The sequence below is a fragment of the Molothrus aeneus genome, chromosome 7, assembly GCF_037042795.1.
Source record: "Molothrus aeneus isolate 106 chromosome 7, BPBGC_Maene_1.0, whole genome shotgun sequence".
Classification (NCBI taxonomy): Eukaryota; Metazoa; Chordata; class Aves; order Passeriformes; family Icteridae; genus Molothrus; species Molothrus aeneus.
In genome coordinates, this window is record NC_089652.1 from 14,477,094 (window position 1) to 14,492,251 (window position 15,158).

The 15,158-nt window shown below is 40.8% G+C and overlaps 3 protein-coding genes across 3 annotated transcripts in view; 1 reads left to right on the plus strand and 2 right to left on the minus strand.

Annotated features, from left to right (window-relative positions):
• Positions 1-1,018, minus strand: part of CYP20A1 (cytochrome P450 family 20 subfamily A member 1) — a 15,606-nt gene extending 14,588 nt beyond the window's left edge. The window contains exons 1-2 of the mRNA XM_066553338.1: positions 720-1,018; positions 49-98 (exon numbers count right to left, since the gene is read on the minus strand). Coding sequence (XP_066409435.1) covers positions 49-98; positions 720-791 — 122 coding nt within the window. The 5' untranslated portion in view covers positions 792-1,018. The remainder of the gene's footprint in view (positions 1-48; positions 99-719) is intronic.
• On the plus strand, positions 844-7,856 carry LOC136558700 (alpha-aspartyl dipeptidase-like). The gene is made up of 8 exons (XM_066553339.1): positions 844-1,014; positions 1,099-1,187; positions 2,277-2,351; positions 2,900-2,979; positions 4,303-4,476; positions 5,919-5,978; positions 6,740-6,822; positions 7,341-7,856. Exons 1-8 carry the CDS (start codon positions 914-916, stop codon positions 7,417-7,419), a joined length of 741 nt encoding a protein of 246 aa, XP_066409436.1. The 5' UTR covers positions 844-913; the 3' UTR covers positions 7,420-7,856.
• Positions 7,845-15,158, minus strand: part of NBEAL1 (neurobeachin like 1) — an 80,060-nt gene continuing 72,746 nt past the window's right edge. Inside the window, exon 56 of the mRNA XM_066553340.1 lies at positions 7,845-14,409. Within this exon, the coding sequence (XP_066409437.1) occupies positions 14,308-14,409 (102 nt within the window). The 3' untranslated portion in view covers positions 7,845-14,307. The remainder of the gene's footprint in view (positions 14,410-15,158) is intronic.

Sequence of the window (15,158 nt, forward strand, 5' to 3'; positions counted from 1 at the left end):
TCCTCTGCCAATGCTGAACTTCATCAATGTGAGAGAGAAACCACTTACTTTTCATCAGTTGGAGCCAGCCCAGGGATACCTGATGCTTGCCTAGATGCCTAGAGTAAAAGGAAATGCATCAATCTACATGAACTTCAGATTTTATACAGGTCCCACACCTTTCCGGCAGGAGAGATGAATTTTCCGCACCAATACCACTACACTACTTACAAACATGAAACAGGAGCTGAGTATGCTACATCTGCAGGCTTTAAACCTGCTAAGCCGATAAACCTCAACTGTGTGCCTGGTGCCACTGGCTAAACCAGGATTATTCATCTGTTTAGATCAAAGATGTCTACGTAAAGATTTAAAGGGTCACGTTTGCAATGTAGGGTATTACACACTGATTTGCCTTGGAAGCCTGCAAAAATACAAGGCGAGCAGACGACCGCGCCTTTGGAAAGCAGGATTCATCCCGGAGCCCGTAAGGCAGGAGGAGTGCCGGGGCTGCGCCGTCCCGGGAACGCCCTGCCCGCAGCTTCTCCCGCAGGCCTCTGCCACGGCCCGTCCGGGCCCCGGGCTGCGGGCCGGGGGCACCGCCCGGGCCCAGGGGCTGCGACGGGCCCGGGGCTGCCTCGGCCCCGCGGCCGCTCGCTCTCCGCCCGCCTGCACCGGGGCCGGGCCGGGCCAGGCCGGGCAGGGCCGAGCGCCCCCCGCCCCATGGCCGGCAGCATTACCGGGTACAGGTACAGCACGGCGCCCACGAGGATGAGCAGGAAAGTGACGGCGAAGATGGCGAAGTCCAGCATGGCCAGGCCGGGGCGGTGGAGCGGCGGCGGCTCGGCCCCACCCCGGGGCCGCCGGCGGGGCAGGAAGGGGCGGACCGGGCTGGGCAGGGAGCACGGCTCGGCTCGGCTCGGCTCGGCTCGGCATGGGGAGCCCGCGGCGCCTGCTGCTGATCTCCAACTCCACCCTGCACGGAGGGGGCTACCTGGGCCACTGCCAGCAGCACATCCAGAGCTTCCTCGGGCAGTAAGCGCCGTGAGGGGCTGCGGGAGCGCTCCCGGTCCCCGCTTCCGCCGCGCCCACCGCTCTCTCCCCTCTCTCCTCTCCCAGGAAGGTAAAGCGGGTGCTGTTCATCCCCTACGCACTGCACGACCGCGACGCCTACGCCCGCACGGCCAGGGAGAAGTTTGAAAGCCTGGGTAAGGCCGGCCCGGCTGCGGCGGCCACGCCGGCTGTGCCCGGGACTGCCAGGCCGGTACCGGGCACGAGGAGCAGGCTGCGGGCACGGAGCGGCCCGAGACAGCCGTGGGGCACACGGGCTGGGCTGGGCTGGGCCGGGCCGCTGCGGCACGGGCAGCAAGGGCAGTGAGCAGCAGGAGTCGGCTGCGGACTTCTGCCTGGAAGGAGATGTTTTAGAGGCCTCCAGAAGAAATCCTACTGCAAACACTTCTGCTCACTCCAGGGAAGAAGATTTTATCCCTAACTATTAAGTGGCATCTTTTTATCTTTCTTAAGCACATGAGGGAACATTCTTCCCATATATCTTAAACCTCTGCTCAAGCCATGGTTCTAAGTGAAGACCATTACTTAAAGCACGTCAAGGAGCCGGATAGTTCCATGATGGACAGCAGCTGAACTTTGCTTGGAGCAAAGATCTCTGCAGTCTACAGCAACACCTCCACCTAGTATCTATCACTGTTAAGGGTAACTGTGGGGCTGTTAGTGTAGTAATAATCAGTACTCACTTGCCTGGGCAGCACACTTTGCTCCTTGACTTGCAGGAAGATTGCTGCTGTCAAATGCCTGTGTTCTTCTGTCTCTCTCGACACTTCCTGTACTCAGTGAACCCTGGCAAGGCAAATCTATCAAAGTCAGACATTTTAACAGAAACAATACTCAGATCATGTATTTGCACAAGAAGTGCTAGAGCCAACACATCCTGTCAGACCTCAGCATAGCCAAGCTGAGGACTAACAGCTTTTTCCTCATTTTATAGTTACCTGGTAATGCTCAGGATACTGTGCCTTAGCCTGCACCTGCTGAGTGAAATGCTCTGCTCCTAGAAACTGAGTGCTTATCTCCACAAAACAAGTATTTCCTTTTGTATAGCTGTATTAGCCCTGAACTAATATAGGATGTACACTCTGTTTTACGGCGTAGAGTTCTCTGAAATTTCCCTGGTTGAGATATTTGGCTCAGGGTTGGAGGAGGTGGGCAGAGAGGGATTGAACGTATCCCATTCTTCCACCAAACTTACATATTAAAAGGTAAATACATTTTCATTTAAGGTTATGGGCTGGACAGCATTCATGAATCTTGTGATCCAGTGGAAGCTGTAAGGAAATCTGAAGCAATATTTATTGGTAAGTTTCACTTCTTACTCCCCAGTGAAGGTTTATATAGGGCACTGGACTAGTCCTGCTCAGAGGTGGCACTGAAGACCAACAATTAAGCAGTTAGGCCTAGTAATTAGAAACTACAGAAGACAGTAATTGGGAGCCCTAAGACTCTAAATTTAGTGGTGGGCTGGGAAGTTAGATTTATTAATGGAACTTCATCTCCACTAAATTTCAAATTATTATTTTGAAGAGTACTTCAGTGTAAAAACATGATCATAACAGCTGTATTATCACTTTAGCAAGCCCAAGAAGTTCTAGTCCTAATAGCATGGGTATTGGAACCTGGGTATTGGAAGAGAGGTCACTGTCAGACAGTGGCAGCCTTACAAGGATGACACAGGGCATGCCCATGGCCTGCCCAGTAACCATTCCTCTGAAGCTTTTATTGCTTCTCAAAGCAGGATACTGCCCTGAATAGAGCATAGAACTCATGGTGCCTGCTGAGTTTGTGAAGGCTTCAATTAAAACTGATGGTGAAAGCATGCTAAATAAGCTGAACTTTGTTTCTGCAGGAGGTGGGAACACATTCCGTCTCCTGAAAGCTCTTTATGACAACTGTCTGATACATGAGATCAGGAAAAGAGTTCTTGAGGTAAAACTACAGATTCTGGCCAAGTCTGAAGGGCTGGATCTCATGCATGAGCTTTTGTTCAGACAAGTCCAAGCTGATTCTGCATTTTTGTCTCTAATACACTTCAGATGTCAAGCCATCTCAAACAACCTGGTGAACTGAAAACCATGGCCAAATAAGGCTGCCATTGAGTCATTAAAAAGACTTAAGGTCAGCAGTCTGTCTTCCTAGAGCAGTTTTCTAGATGCTGGATTGCAAGGCCTTGGGATGTACAATGCTACATAGAACCCTAGAAGCAAACCACTCAAAATGCCAATCAAAAGACCAGTGCAGGATTTAATCTGTGTCCAGAAACCCTGCTTTTCAGCTTGAGATGTCCACTTCATATCTTGTTGATACAGATGTGTTCATGTTGCAGGTTGTCTACTAATAAACTGGTGATAAAGTTGGATCCATATGTGCCTTTTAGACAGTGTCCTGTTGATGTTGAAAATTACATAATTCTTGTATCTCCTTGGAACTGAGAGGTGTGAGTGCCATTGAGCAGCACCAGTCCAGCTGGTGAATCTCATAAGGCACAGCAAAGATACACCATCTCTGGAGGAGAACAGAAGCAAGGTGTTCCCTAGCAATGTGGAACTGCAAATGACTTTATGCAGATTTATACAAGCCACAGTAAGGCCAGCTGCCAAGAATAAAGGTTAGCTAGGCTTATCTTAATATATAGAAATTCATCATCTGTTGTGGGAATGAAAGCCAAAAAATGTCCAAATGCCAGTTAAGTCTGGATAACTACATGGTTATATTACCACCAGTTGTCTCAAGACAGCTCTATTTTTACAAATTGCTAAGGATTACCTATACACTTGCATATTTGTGTGGCATTCTTCTATGTACAGCATAGTACTCAGTACTAATAGCTAAACAGTGCTAAACTGGTCATGGTTCTGGTAAGTTGATGCTGTGACAACATTGCACTGAGCTTGCTCTCTCCAGAAGCTAGTTAAAAGCCAGTTCAGGTATTTCCTGTAACTGCAATAGAGGCAAGTCTCTCCTCTTAATAGCAAAGTTCAACATGCTATGCAACATAGTAAATTCTGTCTTGGGGGGTCATAGAGTTGTGAGTACAAGGCAGGCAGCAGTTAGTTCTCTGACACAGAGAAGGTACTGCCCACCTCAGAATCTGAATTCTTGTTCTGCTTTTCACCTGTAAAGTTACCAGTAAGAGGAGCTGGAAGCACTAAGTCTGATCTGATTGATGGGTTTCTGAGACTGATAGAAGATGGTATAAAATTGAGTTCCTAGTTGTGGTGCTGCAGACTGATCATTGCTTTTGTCTTTCAGGATGGGATTCCTTACATGGGATCCAGCGCAGGAACCAACGTTGCTACTGTCAGCATCAATACCACCAATGACATGCCAATTGTTTATCCACCTTCCCTGCAGGCTCTAGGATTAGTTCCTTTTAATATTAACCCCCACTACCTGGACCCAGACATTAAAAGAACTCACATGGGTGTAAGTAAAGCACACCAGAACTCAGACAGTAACTAGGGTGTGGAGGAGTAAAAATAGTGTGCATTTCTGAGGCCTTAAAAAGCTATAGAATGTCAAACAGCTGCTCCCTAGAGAAAATGGAAATGCCAATGAGGCAGTAACACTTCACTTCCTCCTGAAACTTAACTTTGCTTGGGAAGAGGAGTTGGCAGGAGTATTACTGAACAAAGTGTTTTTCACAAACAGAAGCTCTGCAATGTTTGAAATACCGTTGAAATGCTGGCTATCTGGCATGGAATGGGGGAATTAAAAAAGAAAAGATAAACCTGAAGTGTTAAGATGCAAAACACTGTTTCTGGAAAGTTCTGTCTTACCTGCTGCTTGGGAAGCCCTAACTTAAACATACATTAAGAGGCTTAAATATCTAAAGGTCTGAAGAAACAATCAGAACAGAGAGATGTTGAGATTCAAACAGCTGTGTAAGAAAATACCTGGGCACTGGTGTCCTTGCAGGGAGCACAGCCTGTAATGTCCAGTACAGAGCAAGAACATGCACCAGTACCGCTGAAAGAAAAACACTTCAGCCATCAAGAACAGATTTCCATACAGTGGGGAGGAGCTCCTTCTTGAAATAGCATGTCAGCTAATTCCTCAGGGAATAATCTGTGTGGTGCATCTTTTAACAACCTAAATACTTACCTCCTTGTAATCAAATTTCATGGTTAGAGGAAGTATTAAGAGTTAGGGAACAATGAAGATGGTGGATGCTTCTAGATGGGTGAAGAGATGGGTGTGCTTCTAGAATTTAGATGAAGTTGTAGGTATTCATTTAATCAGCTTGTCACTAGATTAGCAGGCAGTCTTTTCCCTATAAATAACTTCTGTTCTTTCTCTCAGAGGAGGCTGGAAGCCCTGTACTGTACCAAGTCCCTGCTGTGTTCCTATGTTTTTATTTCTTTACTGTTGCTCAGTTTAGCAGCAAACCTCAGTAAACATGACAGAGCTGTTCAGAGAAGGAAATTCTTCAGTGTAATACCTACTTGAAGACAAACAAGCAAATATTTAATGACTGAAAATCCATGATTCACTACTCTCTTTCACAAAGGTTGCACCTCAGGCATTTGCTTCTACCACTTTCCTGGTAGTATTAGTACTATCTCTGCACACAGAGATAGTACTAATTAAAAAAAACCCCATGGATTAATTGAGTGGAAGTAAGTTTTGAGGTTTTTTAGGGTTGGGATTGTGTGAGTTCTGTTTGATCAACCTGCAGTAAATTGCTGCTAGTGATGAAGGGTAAAACACATATCTATTAAATAGAGTCAATCCTGCCATCCCATTCTGCTTGAGGTGAAGTGCCTGCTTTGTTTAATGTTATGAAATTATTTGATGTCATGTTGCCTGGATAGCTCCAAATCCTTACCTTATGGCCTGGGAAGCTAAATCTGTGCTCATTATTGCAGGAGACAAGAGAGGAAAGAATCCGCCAGTACCATGAAGAACCAAACACGCCTCCAGTTCTGGTGAGTAGTAGTTCTCCATCAGGAAGCTGGAGCATGATAAACATTTTAAATGCATTCATGCTAGCTCTCACTGTGGGTTCCTTGCCTGTCAAGCCTTACAATTCCATGGATTGGAATGCTAATTGTACTCTTGCTAAGAGCTTGAGCCTTGGATATTGCTCATTGTAGAAAATGGATTGGGGCCAATGAAAGCATACTCCTGTTAGTGTTGCTCAACACTACTTTAGGCAGCTCTGATCTTCCCAGTCACTGGCCACCAAATATTGGGTGTTGGGTGTGATGTGCATGCAGATGGTACAAAACTCCCCCTTAATCTTTTTGCAGATACTCTTAACTTTAATCTCTGTAATAGTTTCTGAATTTGCACATTCAGTAGTGTATACGTAATTTCATTATGTCTGTCTGGGGAATTGGGACTTCTATGTTTCCTGTCCCTGTGTTTGATCTTGTACTATAAATTTTGTGCACTAACAAACCCACTGGCTGTTGCTCAACCCAAACTGGAGCTAAGAATAACTGTGGGAAAAACCAGTTTCCTCTCCTCCTTAATGGTTTCTCCTTTAAGAGTGAAAACTGAAATAAACAAGAAAATCAACTTCTAAAACAAGATAACTCACCTATTTTTGTCTTTACCTCTTTGTTAGGTAAGTGAGAAGGTTTAGTCTGTAGTCATGGTGCCACTGAGATTGGCCTGCTTGTGACAAGCATTCTACCCTTTCACATAGCTTGAAAATAATTTTAAATATTTCCACCTCCACCAGGGCTTGCGGGAAGGTACGATGCTGTTAGTGGAAGGAGATAAAGCCACGCTGCAAGGAGTGACAGGAGCACGTCTGTTTTTGAGGTAAATGCATCACTTGAATTGATATCCTCCTTCAGACAGAAAGGAAGAGAGGTTTCTGTTAAACTCCTGGCACAAGGTGCCTGTCCCCCCACCAGAAGTTACTTAATCCCTTGGTTCCATTTCTCTTTGGAGAAAATGTGACTATTGTTTAATGCTCCAGAGGAGCCAGCAGTATGACAGCACTGCAAAGGATGTCTGACTAACCCAGTGTGTGCTCTAGCTCTGCATCCATTGCTGCTTATGTTTCCAAATTCTAAACAAGAGCCCCAATAGTCAGCTCCTTTATTGAAAGCCAGGGAAATGCCAATTTGGCCCTAATGAACTGAATTCCAGAACAAGGGAGTCCATATCTAGAATTACGTGGACTTTATTGAGAAATCTAAAATGCATGTGACATGATGGAATCAAAACTCTGCTTGTTCAAAATAAGGGTGCCTTGATCTATCCCTAGTAACAGATAGGAGCAGAGTAGTCCCACCTCCCATTAAAGCTCACAGCATGGTTTCTCTTGTTTGCAGGGGTAAGAAACCAACTGAACATGAGCCTGGAACAGATTTCAGTTTCCTCCTGACTGACAGCAATCCCCTGAATCCATAGCCTTCCATATTCTGCAGCAAAAGTTACTATATAGGGAAGACACCGAGGAAAAAGGAAAGATATGCTTGTTGTCCCAGAATAGGTGGGGTACTTCAGCTTTATAAATAAAGATCAATATGCATTAGTGGACTCTTTTCCTCACCCCAATGCATGCCTCAGACACCTCCTTCCCAGCAAAAAGACACTTTTTGTTGCAATACTTGGAGAATCATAGCTAATCAAAGCTTGAAGGGGCCTATACATTCACACATCCACTTTGATTTCTTTCCCACCAAAATAAAAAAAAAAGTTGCCTTAATACAATTAAGACAGGACACTGAGTCAGCTCTTCCCACTGCCTACTTTTACCTGCTACATAAAAGAATTGTTCATTCAGTGTACTCCCACACTTAGTTTAATTTTTGTGCTATTAATAAAGGGAGAAGTTATGCATTCAATTACTTTTATTTGCTTCAGACTCATGTTAAATATATACAATGCTAATTATGTACAAAAGTGTGCATGTTAAAAATTTTCAGGTTACAAACTTGCAAATCCTAGAAAAGTGCAAAATTTTAAAACATCTTCCACCATGCTGTACAGGAAAAATATCCATCATTAGCCAATATACACACTCTTAAAACATATTGATCAAACCAAAGAAAGACATACAGTATACTCTTAAAGCACCCAGAGGGAAAAAGATATTGCACAGAAGACAGACAGCAAGTTCATTACAGTGCCTGAAGGCTCATTTCTGAAAGTAGCTATTTCCAACACTCCTCAGACCTAACATTTAAATCTTTGAAAAGGCATTTTTTGGCATTTAAAGATCCATTTGTAATCACATAATTGCACAATCTGTAAGAATTATCAGAAGATATGGTTAACTTTGCTGTAAGACCTTTGCTCCCACCCCCTGATTAGCTTCAGTAAAAAATCATCAGAAAACTGAGTAGCATCACAGCTTCCATCAAAACACTGACCAAAGGGAGGTAAGTCTCACATGCAGCATTTCCCTTGTCCTAAGTAGCTCCTGCAGAATCAGAATACATATTGCAAGTTTTTCTTTAATTCTTTTTTCCCTCTCATGGCTTTCTTTAAGAAACAACTCACTGCTGCATATGACTAAAGTAGTACTATCAGGTGCAAGACTTCAGTTTATTTTAAAGCTATTTCAAGGCAAAAAGTATGGCTCCCTTGAGAGGAAAATACTGACTAGACAGGAAGCTAAATAAACAAGTGACCTCCAAGTTCAGTTAGATCTATGATATATATGGCTGGATGGTTTATATTCCAATCTCAAAACCCCTTAGCAGCTTTAAACCATAATCTTTAGTGACAATCATGCTTCTGGGACAGAAGATGTCTGATGAAATTATGTCTTTGCTGAGTATAAGCATAGACCTGAACTTTGGAAATACCTGCCAAATTTCTCAAGTCCACTGGACAAAACTAGGAAGAACACACACTGAAGGAACTCTATTGAAAACAAGTGAAACACCTATTTTATTCGGGCCACATAGGTAAGTGATAACTAAAAGAAAGACACACCAGTCTTCTTCCACAGATGCACAATAAAAAGGCGAGTTAAAACTGAACAAAGGCTACCTTAGACTAAACACTGCAAGCAGTTCCTCACTTATAGGGTGTTCAAGACTGCAGTACGGTGAATGGCACTCAACTGAAATGCAGAGCATGCTATGGTGCCACTCAGGCATTTTTACATTCAGGCATCTGATATCCATAACACTGAAGAAGGGAACAATAGCATTTTACCAAATTTTAAATATATTTTTTTAATGCAGTAGCTTTCCAGAAAACTTGCTTCCTTCAAAAGTATGTGCTTACAAGGTCAATTTAGTAATAAGATTGGCTCCTTGGAATGAAAGGAAAGACATCTTCCAAACACTTCAGTTGACTCTAACATTGGCATACAATGAACCCACATGTATTTGAAACCATGGAAACTTACTCTCCCCAAAGGGAGACTACCAGCAAGTGTCATGTTTGCAGCCATAACCAACACAGCTTTTAAGCTAGAAAGCATAAGACCTAGAAAGCACTGAAGCACATGCTTGAATTTCCATTCAAAAAAATACAAGCCTATGTAGTGCTTTCATATAACAGTATTGATTACATCAGGCCCTAGGCTCACTTTAGGCTATGCATTTAATGGGCATGCTTTTTTTTTAATTCTTTGAAAGGGAAAAAATATTCCCAGCACCTCAGCTCATCATTTAACATAGTCAGCAAGGTGCCTTTAGCAGTGGAAGACTGGAATGTTTCAGGTGACAATACAGAGCATGTGTCTACAGAGACTCTCAATATAGGGACAGAAGGAAGTCGACATCTCTACACCCCTTCTACCTCTAAAACTCCCTACCACTCTATATTTTATCTGTATATAGATACACATTTCCAACTAATTACACATACACAGCAAAAGCTTTGTGCAGCATTTGGTTCCTTTACTTATCTTTTCTAATGATTTTGTTCATTAAGATTGGGAAAGGTTTGCAAAGGAAACAGGGAGGAGGAAGACATGGTTTAGGGAAGTGAGGTATACAGCTCCCATTGCCTAAAGCAGGAGTTACCAAATCTGTGCATTACAAAAATAAATTTATCATTCCTGCAGGACTATGTTAAAGAATTTTTCCAGTGCAGAAACTTAGTTCTTTGCACTCATTTAAAGGACAAAGAAATACAACTTTCAATACAAAGAAATACAACTTTGGGGATCCTTGTAAGATAGCCAATTGATTTGGCCATTTAAAACCTGTGAAGTCTGATAAACGTGTTTTGTGATAATATGCATCATCTAAGGTATGTCAGAGGGGAAAGAGCTTTTTTATATCAATGTTGCAGATTAGCAAAGTAATTGTAATATGGATGTGGATGAGTTTGGTTTATTTTTTTTGGAGAGGAAGTTGTGGGGGTTGGGGGTAGTTTTGTTGATTTAGTTTTTTTCTTTTTTTACTCTTTTTAATATCAAAAAATTATTTTCCTAAGAAAATCTAATTTCCATAATGTGTCTTAACCACCAGGACAAATGCAGTTACTTTAGGACTGGGATTACGATGTTGTGCTGGTAAAGGTACATGGATGATAGAAGATGTGGTTTCTAGATATCCTAGGAGTGAGTAATGGATAAGTACATTGGTTACAGAAAAATCTGCCTCAGTCAGATGCTAACTTGAAGAGCATTTCACTTTCTATATGCTTGTATAGTTCAAACTCAGCAAAGACCAGATGGGATTCTTCACTACAGCTAAAAAGACAACTAAAAATACTATCAAGAATTATAAGTAAATTGATTTAGAGAGATTTAACAAACATTTAACTTGAAATAAAGGCGACATGTCTTCTAAATATCCTTTGGTACGCAATTCAAAACTGTGCTACGAAGAAATTAATACTGCTAACTACTTAATCTCATTTATATACAGGTATGAAAAGTAGGTCAGTTTTCAGTTTCTTTTAGATATATATATTTACACTTCTACTTACTCATCTTCAAAGGTAAGCATATGTTAAACTTTGATAAATATTATTAGAGTTATTCCAAAAATTAAACATATGAAGATATCACAAAAAAGATCTTGACAAATGTAGTGCTATGAAATAAATGTCACTTAAGACTTGTTTCTTCTAAATTCCTCATTGGAATACTATAATCTTAAAACTTTGCTTTTTACACTTAAACAAACCTTTGAACAAAACCAAAGGAGAACCTTATTTCACCAGTACTACCTGAAAAAAAAAAGGGATCCTAAGCTTTATTGACTTCAGAAAATCAAAGAATTATGAAAGTCAGTTCACCAAGTCACAGTGCACTGCATAACAGGCTGCAATTCAATGAACTAAACAGCTGATCAGAAGAATTATTTTCTATTTTTAAACATTATTTTCTATTTTTTATGCAAATAAGTTAAACCTAAAAGAAACAACATACCAGCCAATGCTCACACTTACGACTCATCTTTTATTTAAAGCTGGTTTTAAACAAAGGCAAAGAGCAGACTTTCACAGCCATGGAGGTCTTTCCAGATGGCCTCTGGCAAGGATGCCAAGCTGTGATGTTGTACACCTCCCACCCCAAGGAGCAGATCTCAGATCCAAAGGCCATGGATGTTGCCATTCTACCTGGGGCATAAAGCAGCAGCTCAGAGCTCACCTGCCCCCTCCTCATTCTGCTGCTGCTGCTTTGTACTGAGCACAGACCAGCCTTGAGTTTGAGAGCCCAAGAACTGTCCACATTTAAACCTGGTCCAGGTATTTGTGATGATCACCCAGTGCTTGTGATGCACTGAAATTATGGTATTCAAATGTCAAAGGTCTTAATCATAAATTATTTCAATTATTGCAACATTATATTTTACTTAAACTGACACACTATATTCATTATTCTTTAATATTGAAAAATGTTAAGTCAGCTGTTGGATAAACGTACCTAACCCACAATAGGATGTTTTAAAATGCTTATACAAACCCCTCTGTGCAAGTGACAAGAAGAAAACTGTGCTCCCACCAAACACTACATAAGCCCCATCTCCCTTTTTCACTTCATTCTCATAGCCTAAAACATGATAATTTCCTGCCTCCTTCCCCTCCAAATAAAGACTTAGCCTTGTCTATGCATTTAAACACAACATTAATGCACACCTATAAAACCCATCAATTCAATGCCCCAACTGAGTGTTTTCAACCTCCCATAATAAAGAAAGAGCTCACATTCTGCGCTGAAATACTTTTAAACTAATCTACAAAGAGCTCCCCTGAAATCCTTTCTTCGTGAAATCATAATGGACAAACATACTTCACATTCTCATGAACAAACTTAATACTTCCATAGTATCCTTAGTATTCTTACTGGATAGGTAACTGATTAAAAATAGTAATTTTCACTTCTCTATAGCTTATTTGAAAATATGGGATGTGGGTTAATTTACATTTTTTTTTACATATGTGGAGTATGAAAAAACCCACATCACTCTACTTTTGGAAGTTTAATCTTCTCTTGGCAAGTGACTCAAGAAAATAATTCTTATTTTCTCCTAACTTTCCAGACAATCCAGTCTGTCACAGTGAATAGGCAGAATATTGCAACTATGCATAGACCCACTTGTTCACTAATCTGATTTATTATTTAATTTATAAAAGTTAAGAAAATGCAACACAGCTTTCTTTACAAGTACACCAATCAGCCATCAAGAGGGATTTTTTTTCCAGTAAAGAAAGTGAGGAGGAGAAATCAGTTTGAATGAGACTAACACAACTTGTAGAGATAATCCTTTAGCAGGGTAAGGAGATATTATTTCTATAAAGTCAATAAATATTGTGCTTAAAGTTAATGAAATGAGATTATACATTATGTTCCTCAGGTAGTTCAACAACTCCCCAGCCACAAGGCATATGTGATAACATTTATGTGAGATACAACACACATTCATTTCAATAAATAAATAAAAAATAACAAGAAAAGCGATAGTAGAGGGAAGAAATGGGGACCCAAAAGGGAACATATTAGCTAACAATCACACCTGCCTTGTATCTGTGCTCCCCTCACCCCATGGGATTTTCTTCATTTAATACATACATGAATATACATATATACATACACACACATATATACACATACACACACACCTTCGCACACTGATCTGGAAATTCGTGTTTTCCCTCAGCACCCAGCTTTTCTAACAGTATAGAGTTTAGCATTTCAATCAGTAACATTAAAAAAATATCAGATTGCTAGGAAAATGCACCCTTCTATCATCATGTATTGCTAAACAAACAAACAAACAAAAAAATCAGTAATGGCTTCTCCAAAACATAGTAAGCAATTTGATAGAGCACATGTAAGGATCTGATATTTCCTTTTACCAGGTCTTCAATGCATTTTGAAAATGGATATATCATCTAGTTTTCCCTGTTCATTTTTACAGAAAAGAAAATATGGCTAACAACTGGTTTGGTGAACACCAAGAAACAAACAGGTGCTATTTTTAATTGAATTGTGCTGCAATGTTGCATAATGATTCTGCAGTGGAAATTTATCTTTTGTTTGCAGAAGTTGCCTTGCTAATAAAGCAGACTGATTATCTGACCAATATAGATAAGAAGTCTTCCTGGGTATTTCTGCAAGATGTTAAATATATAATAGGATTTCTTGGTGTATGTCTTAAGTTTACTTAACAATATAAATAATTTTCAGCAGCAATATTTCCTACCTCCTTCAGCTCCTTCACCACCTTCAACTCCTTTGAAGTTATTCATGTCTGTACTTAAAACAATTTCTGATAAAGTAGTGCAACACAGATGTCCCTTGCAGAACAGCCTAAAATTGGAACTACACAAAAGAAGTGAGCAATAGCCATTTACACAAATAAACTGTAATAAAGTTGATTAGGCTAACAAACGTACTGAGAAGGTCATAACCATCATCTATTCAATTCTGAATCCAACCACTGCAACTACCAGAGTTTTAATTTACTGGGAAATAACAGTGCTGTCAAAGCAAAGCCAAATATCTCGTTTGTTATCAAGGAGCATCTGGCCCTACTCAGCTTTAAATCAAACGCTACTTATCTTAAATTCAATTAGTAATCTGGGGGTTTGAAGACTTCTGGGGGGATGGTTCAGGGTTTTTTAGTCCTCCCAAAACACAGTTTTAGCAGCTGTTGAGAGAGGGATTTTGCTGTGAACAAGTCAACACAGTTGAGGACAAATATGCAAGCAGGCTAACTTGCATGAGTACATACGCTTACTACTATACCTCTACCATAAGTTCTTCATCAAGAATCAAAGGGCTTCAGATTCAAAGCCCTAATTACATATTTATACATCTAAAGTGACCAAAAGATTAAACATTTTTCTGGAATCCATGAGAGAATGTAGAAGCAGCAATCACTTGGAATCTTGAGTGTTATATTCAGTCTCTCCTGCTGAAATCTGGCTGAGCCGTTTGCTTGATCCCCACAGCTTTCGGGAAAGCTGACCTGAGCGCATCTGTTTGAAAGTAATTCAGAGAAACAAAAGGAGGGGGAAGGGATAAGGTGGATAAATTAAAAAAGAATTCAGACACTGAATCTGGTGAAATGCAGACACTACAATGTACTGCATAAACAAAATATACCAACAAAAATTCTTTGAAAATAAACTAAAAGTTACACTTAGGGATTATTCTTGGGACTGACAAAAAACAACACACAAAACACACTAACCACAGTCTTCTCTGAATTTGAACAGTTAAAGGGGTATTACCCACTAATGTGTACTTATATGCTTAACCTACTTCAAACAGATTAGAAAGAGTGTTTAGATTGCTATTTTGATAGGAAGAGAAAAGAAGAGGTGAATGCCAAGCAAAAATGAACTAAATGAGAAGAAAGGACATTTTATTTTAGAAATTTCAAACAGAAATTGTCAGAAGTGGGAAAAAAATAGCCAAGATGCAGGACAGTGATAGCAGAATAAAGGAAAAAGAGAAAGGTTATCTCCTGGTATCAAATTTATACAGTCTTCCAAAGATCCTGGGTGAAGTGATCAGAGGAATGTTTAAAGCAGAAGTAATTCATAGAGTATTCCATAGGATAAGATGGATAACAAGCAACCAGAGGCCATATTAAATCCAGCATCTGGTAGGTCTACAGTCTCACAACAGTTTGTAAGAAACTCTTCATTACCTAAGCACAAGGTTGATGATTGGCCAGTAGTGATCAGCCTGGCAGCTGATTAGGTTCTGAAAATCCCCACAG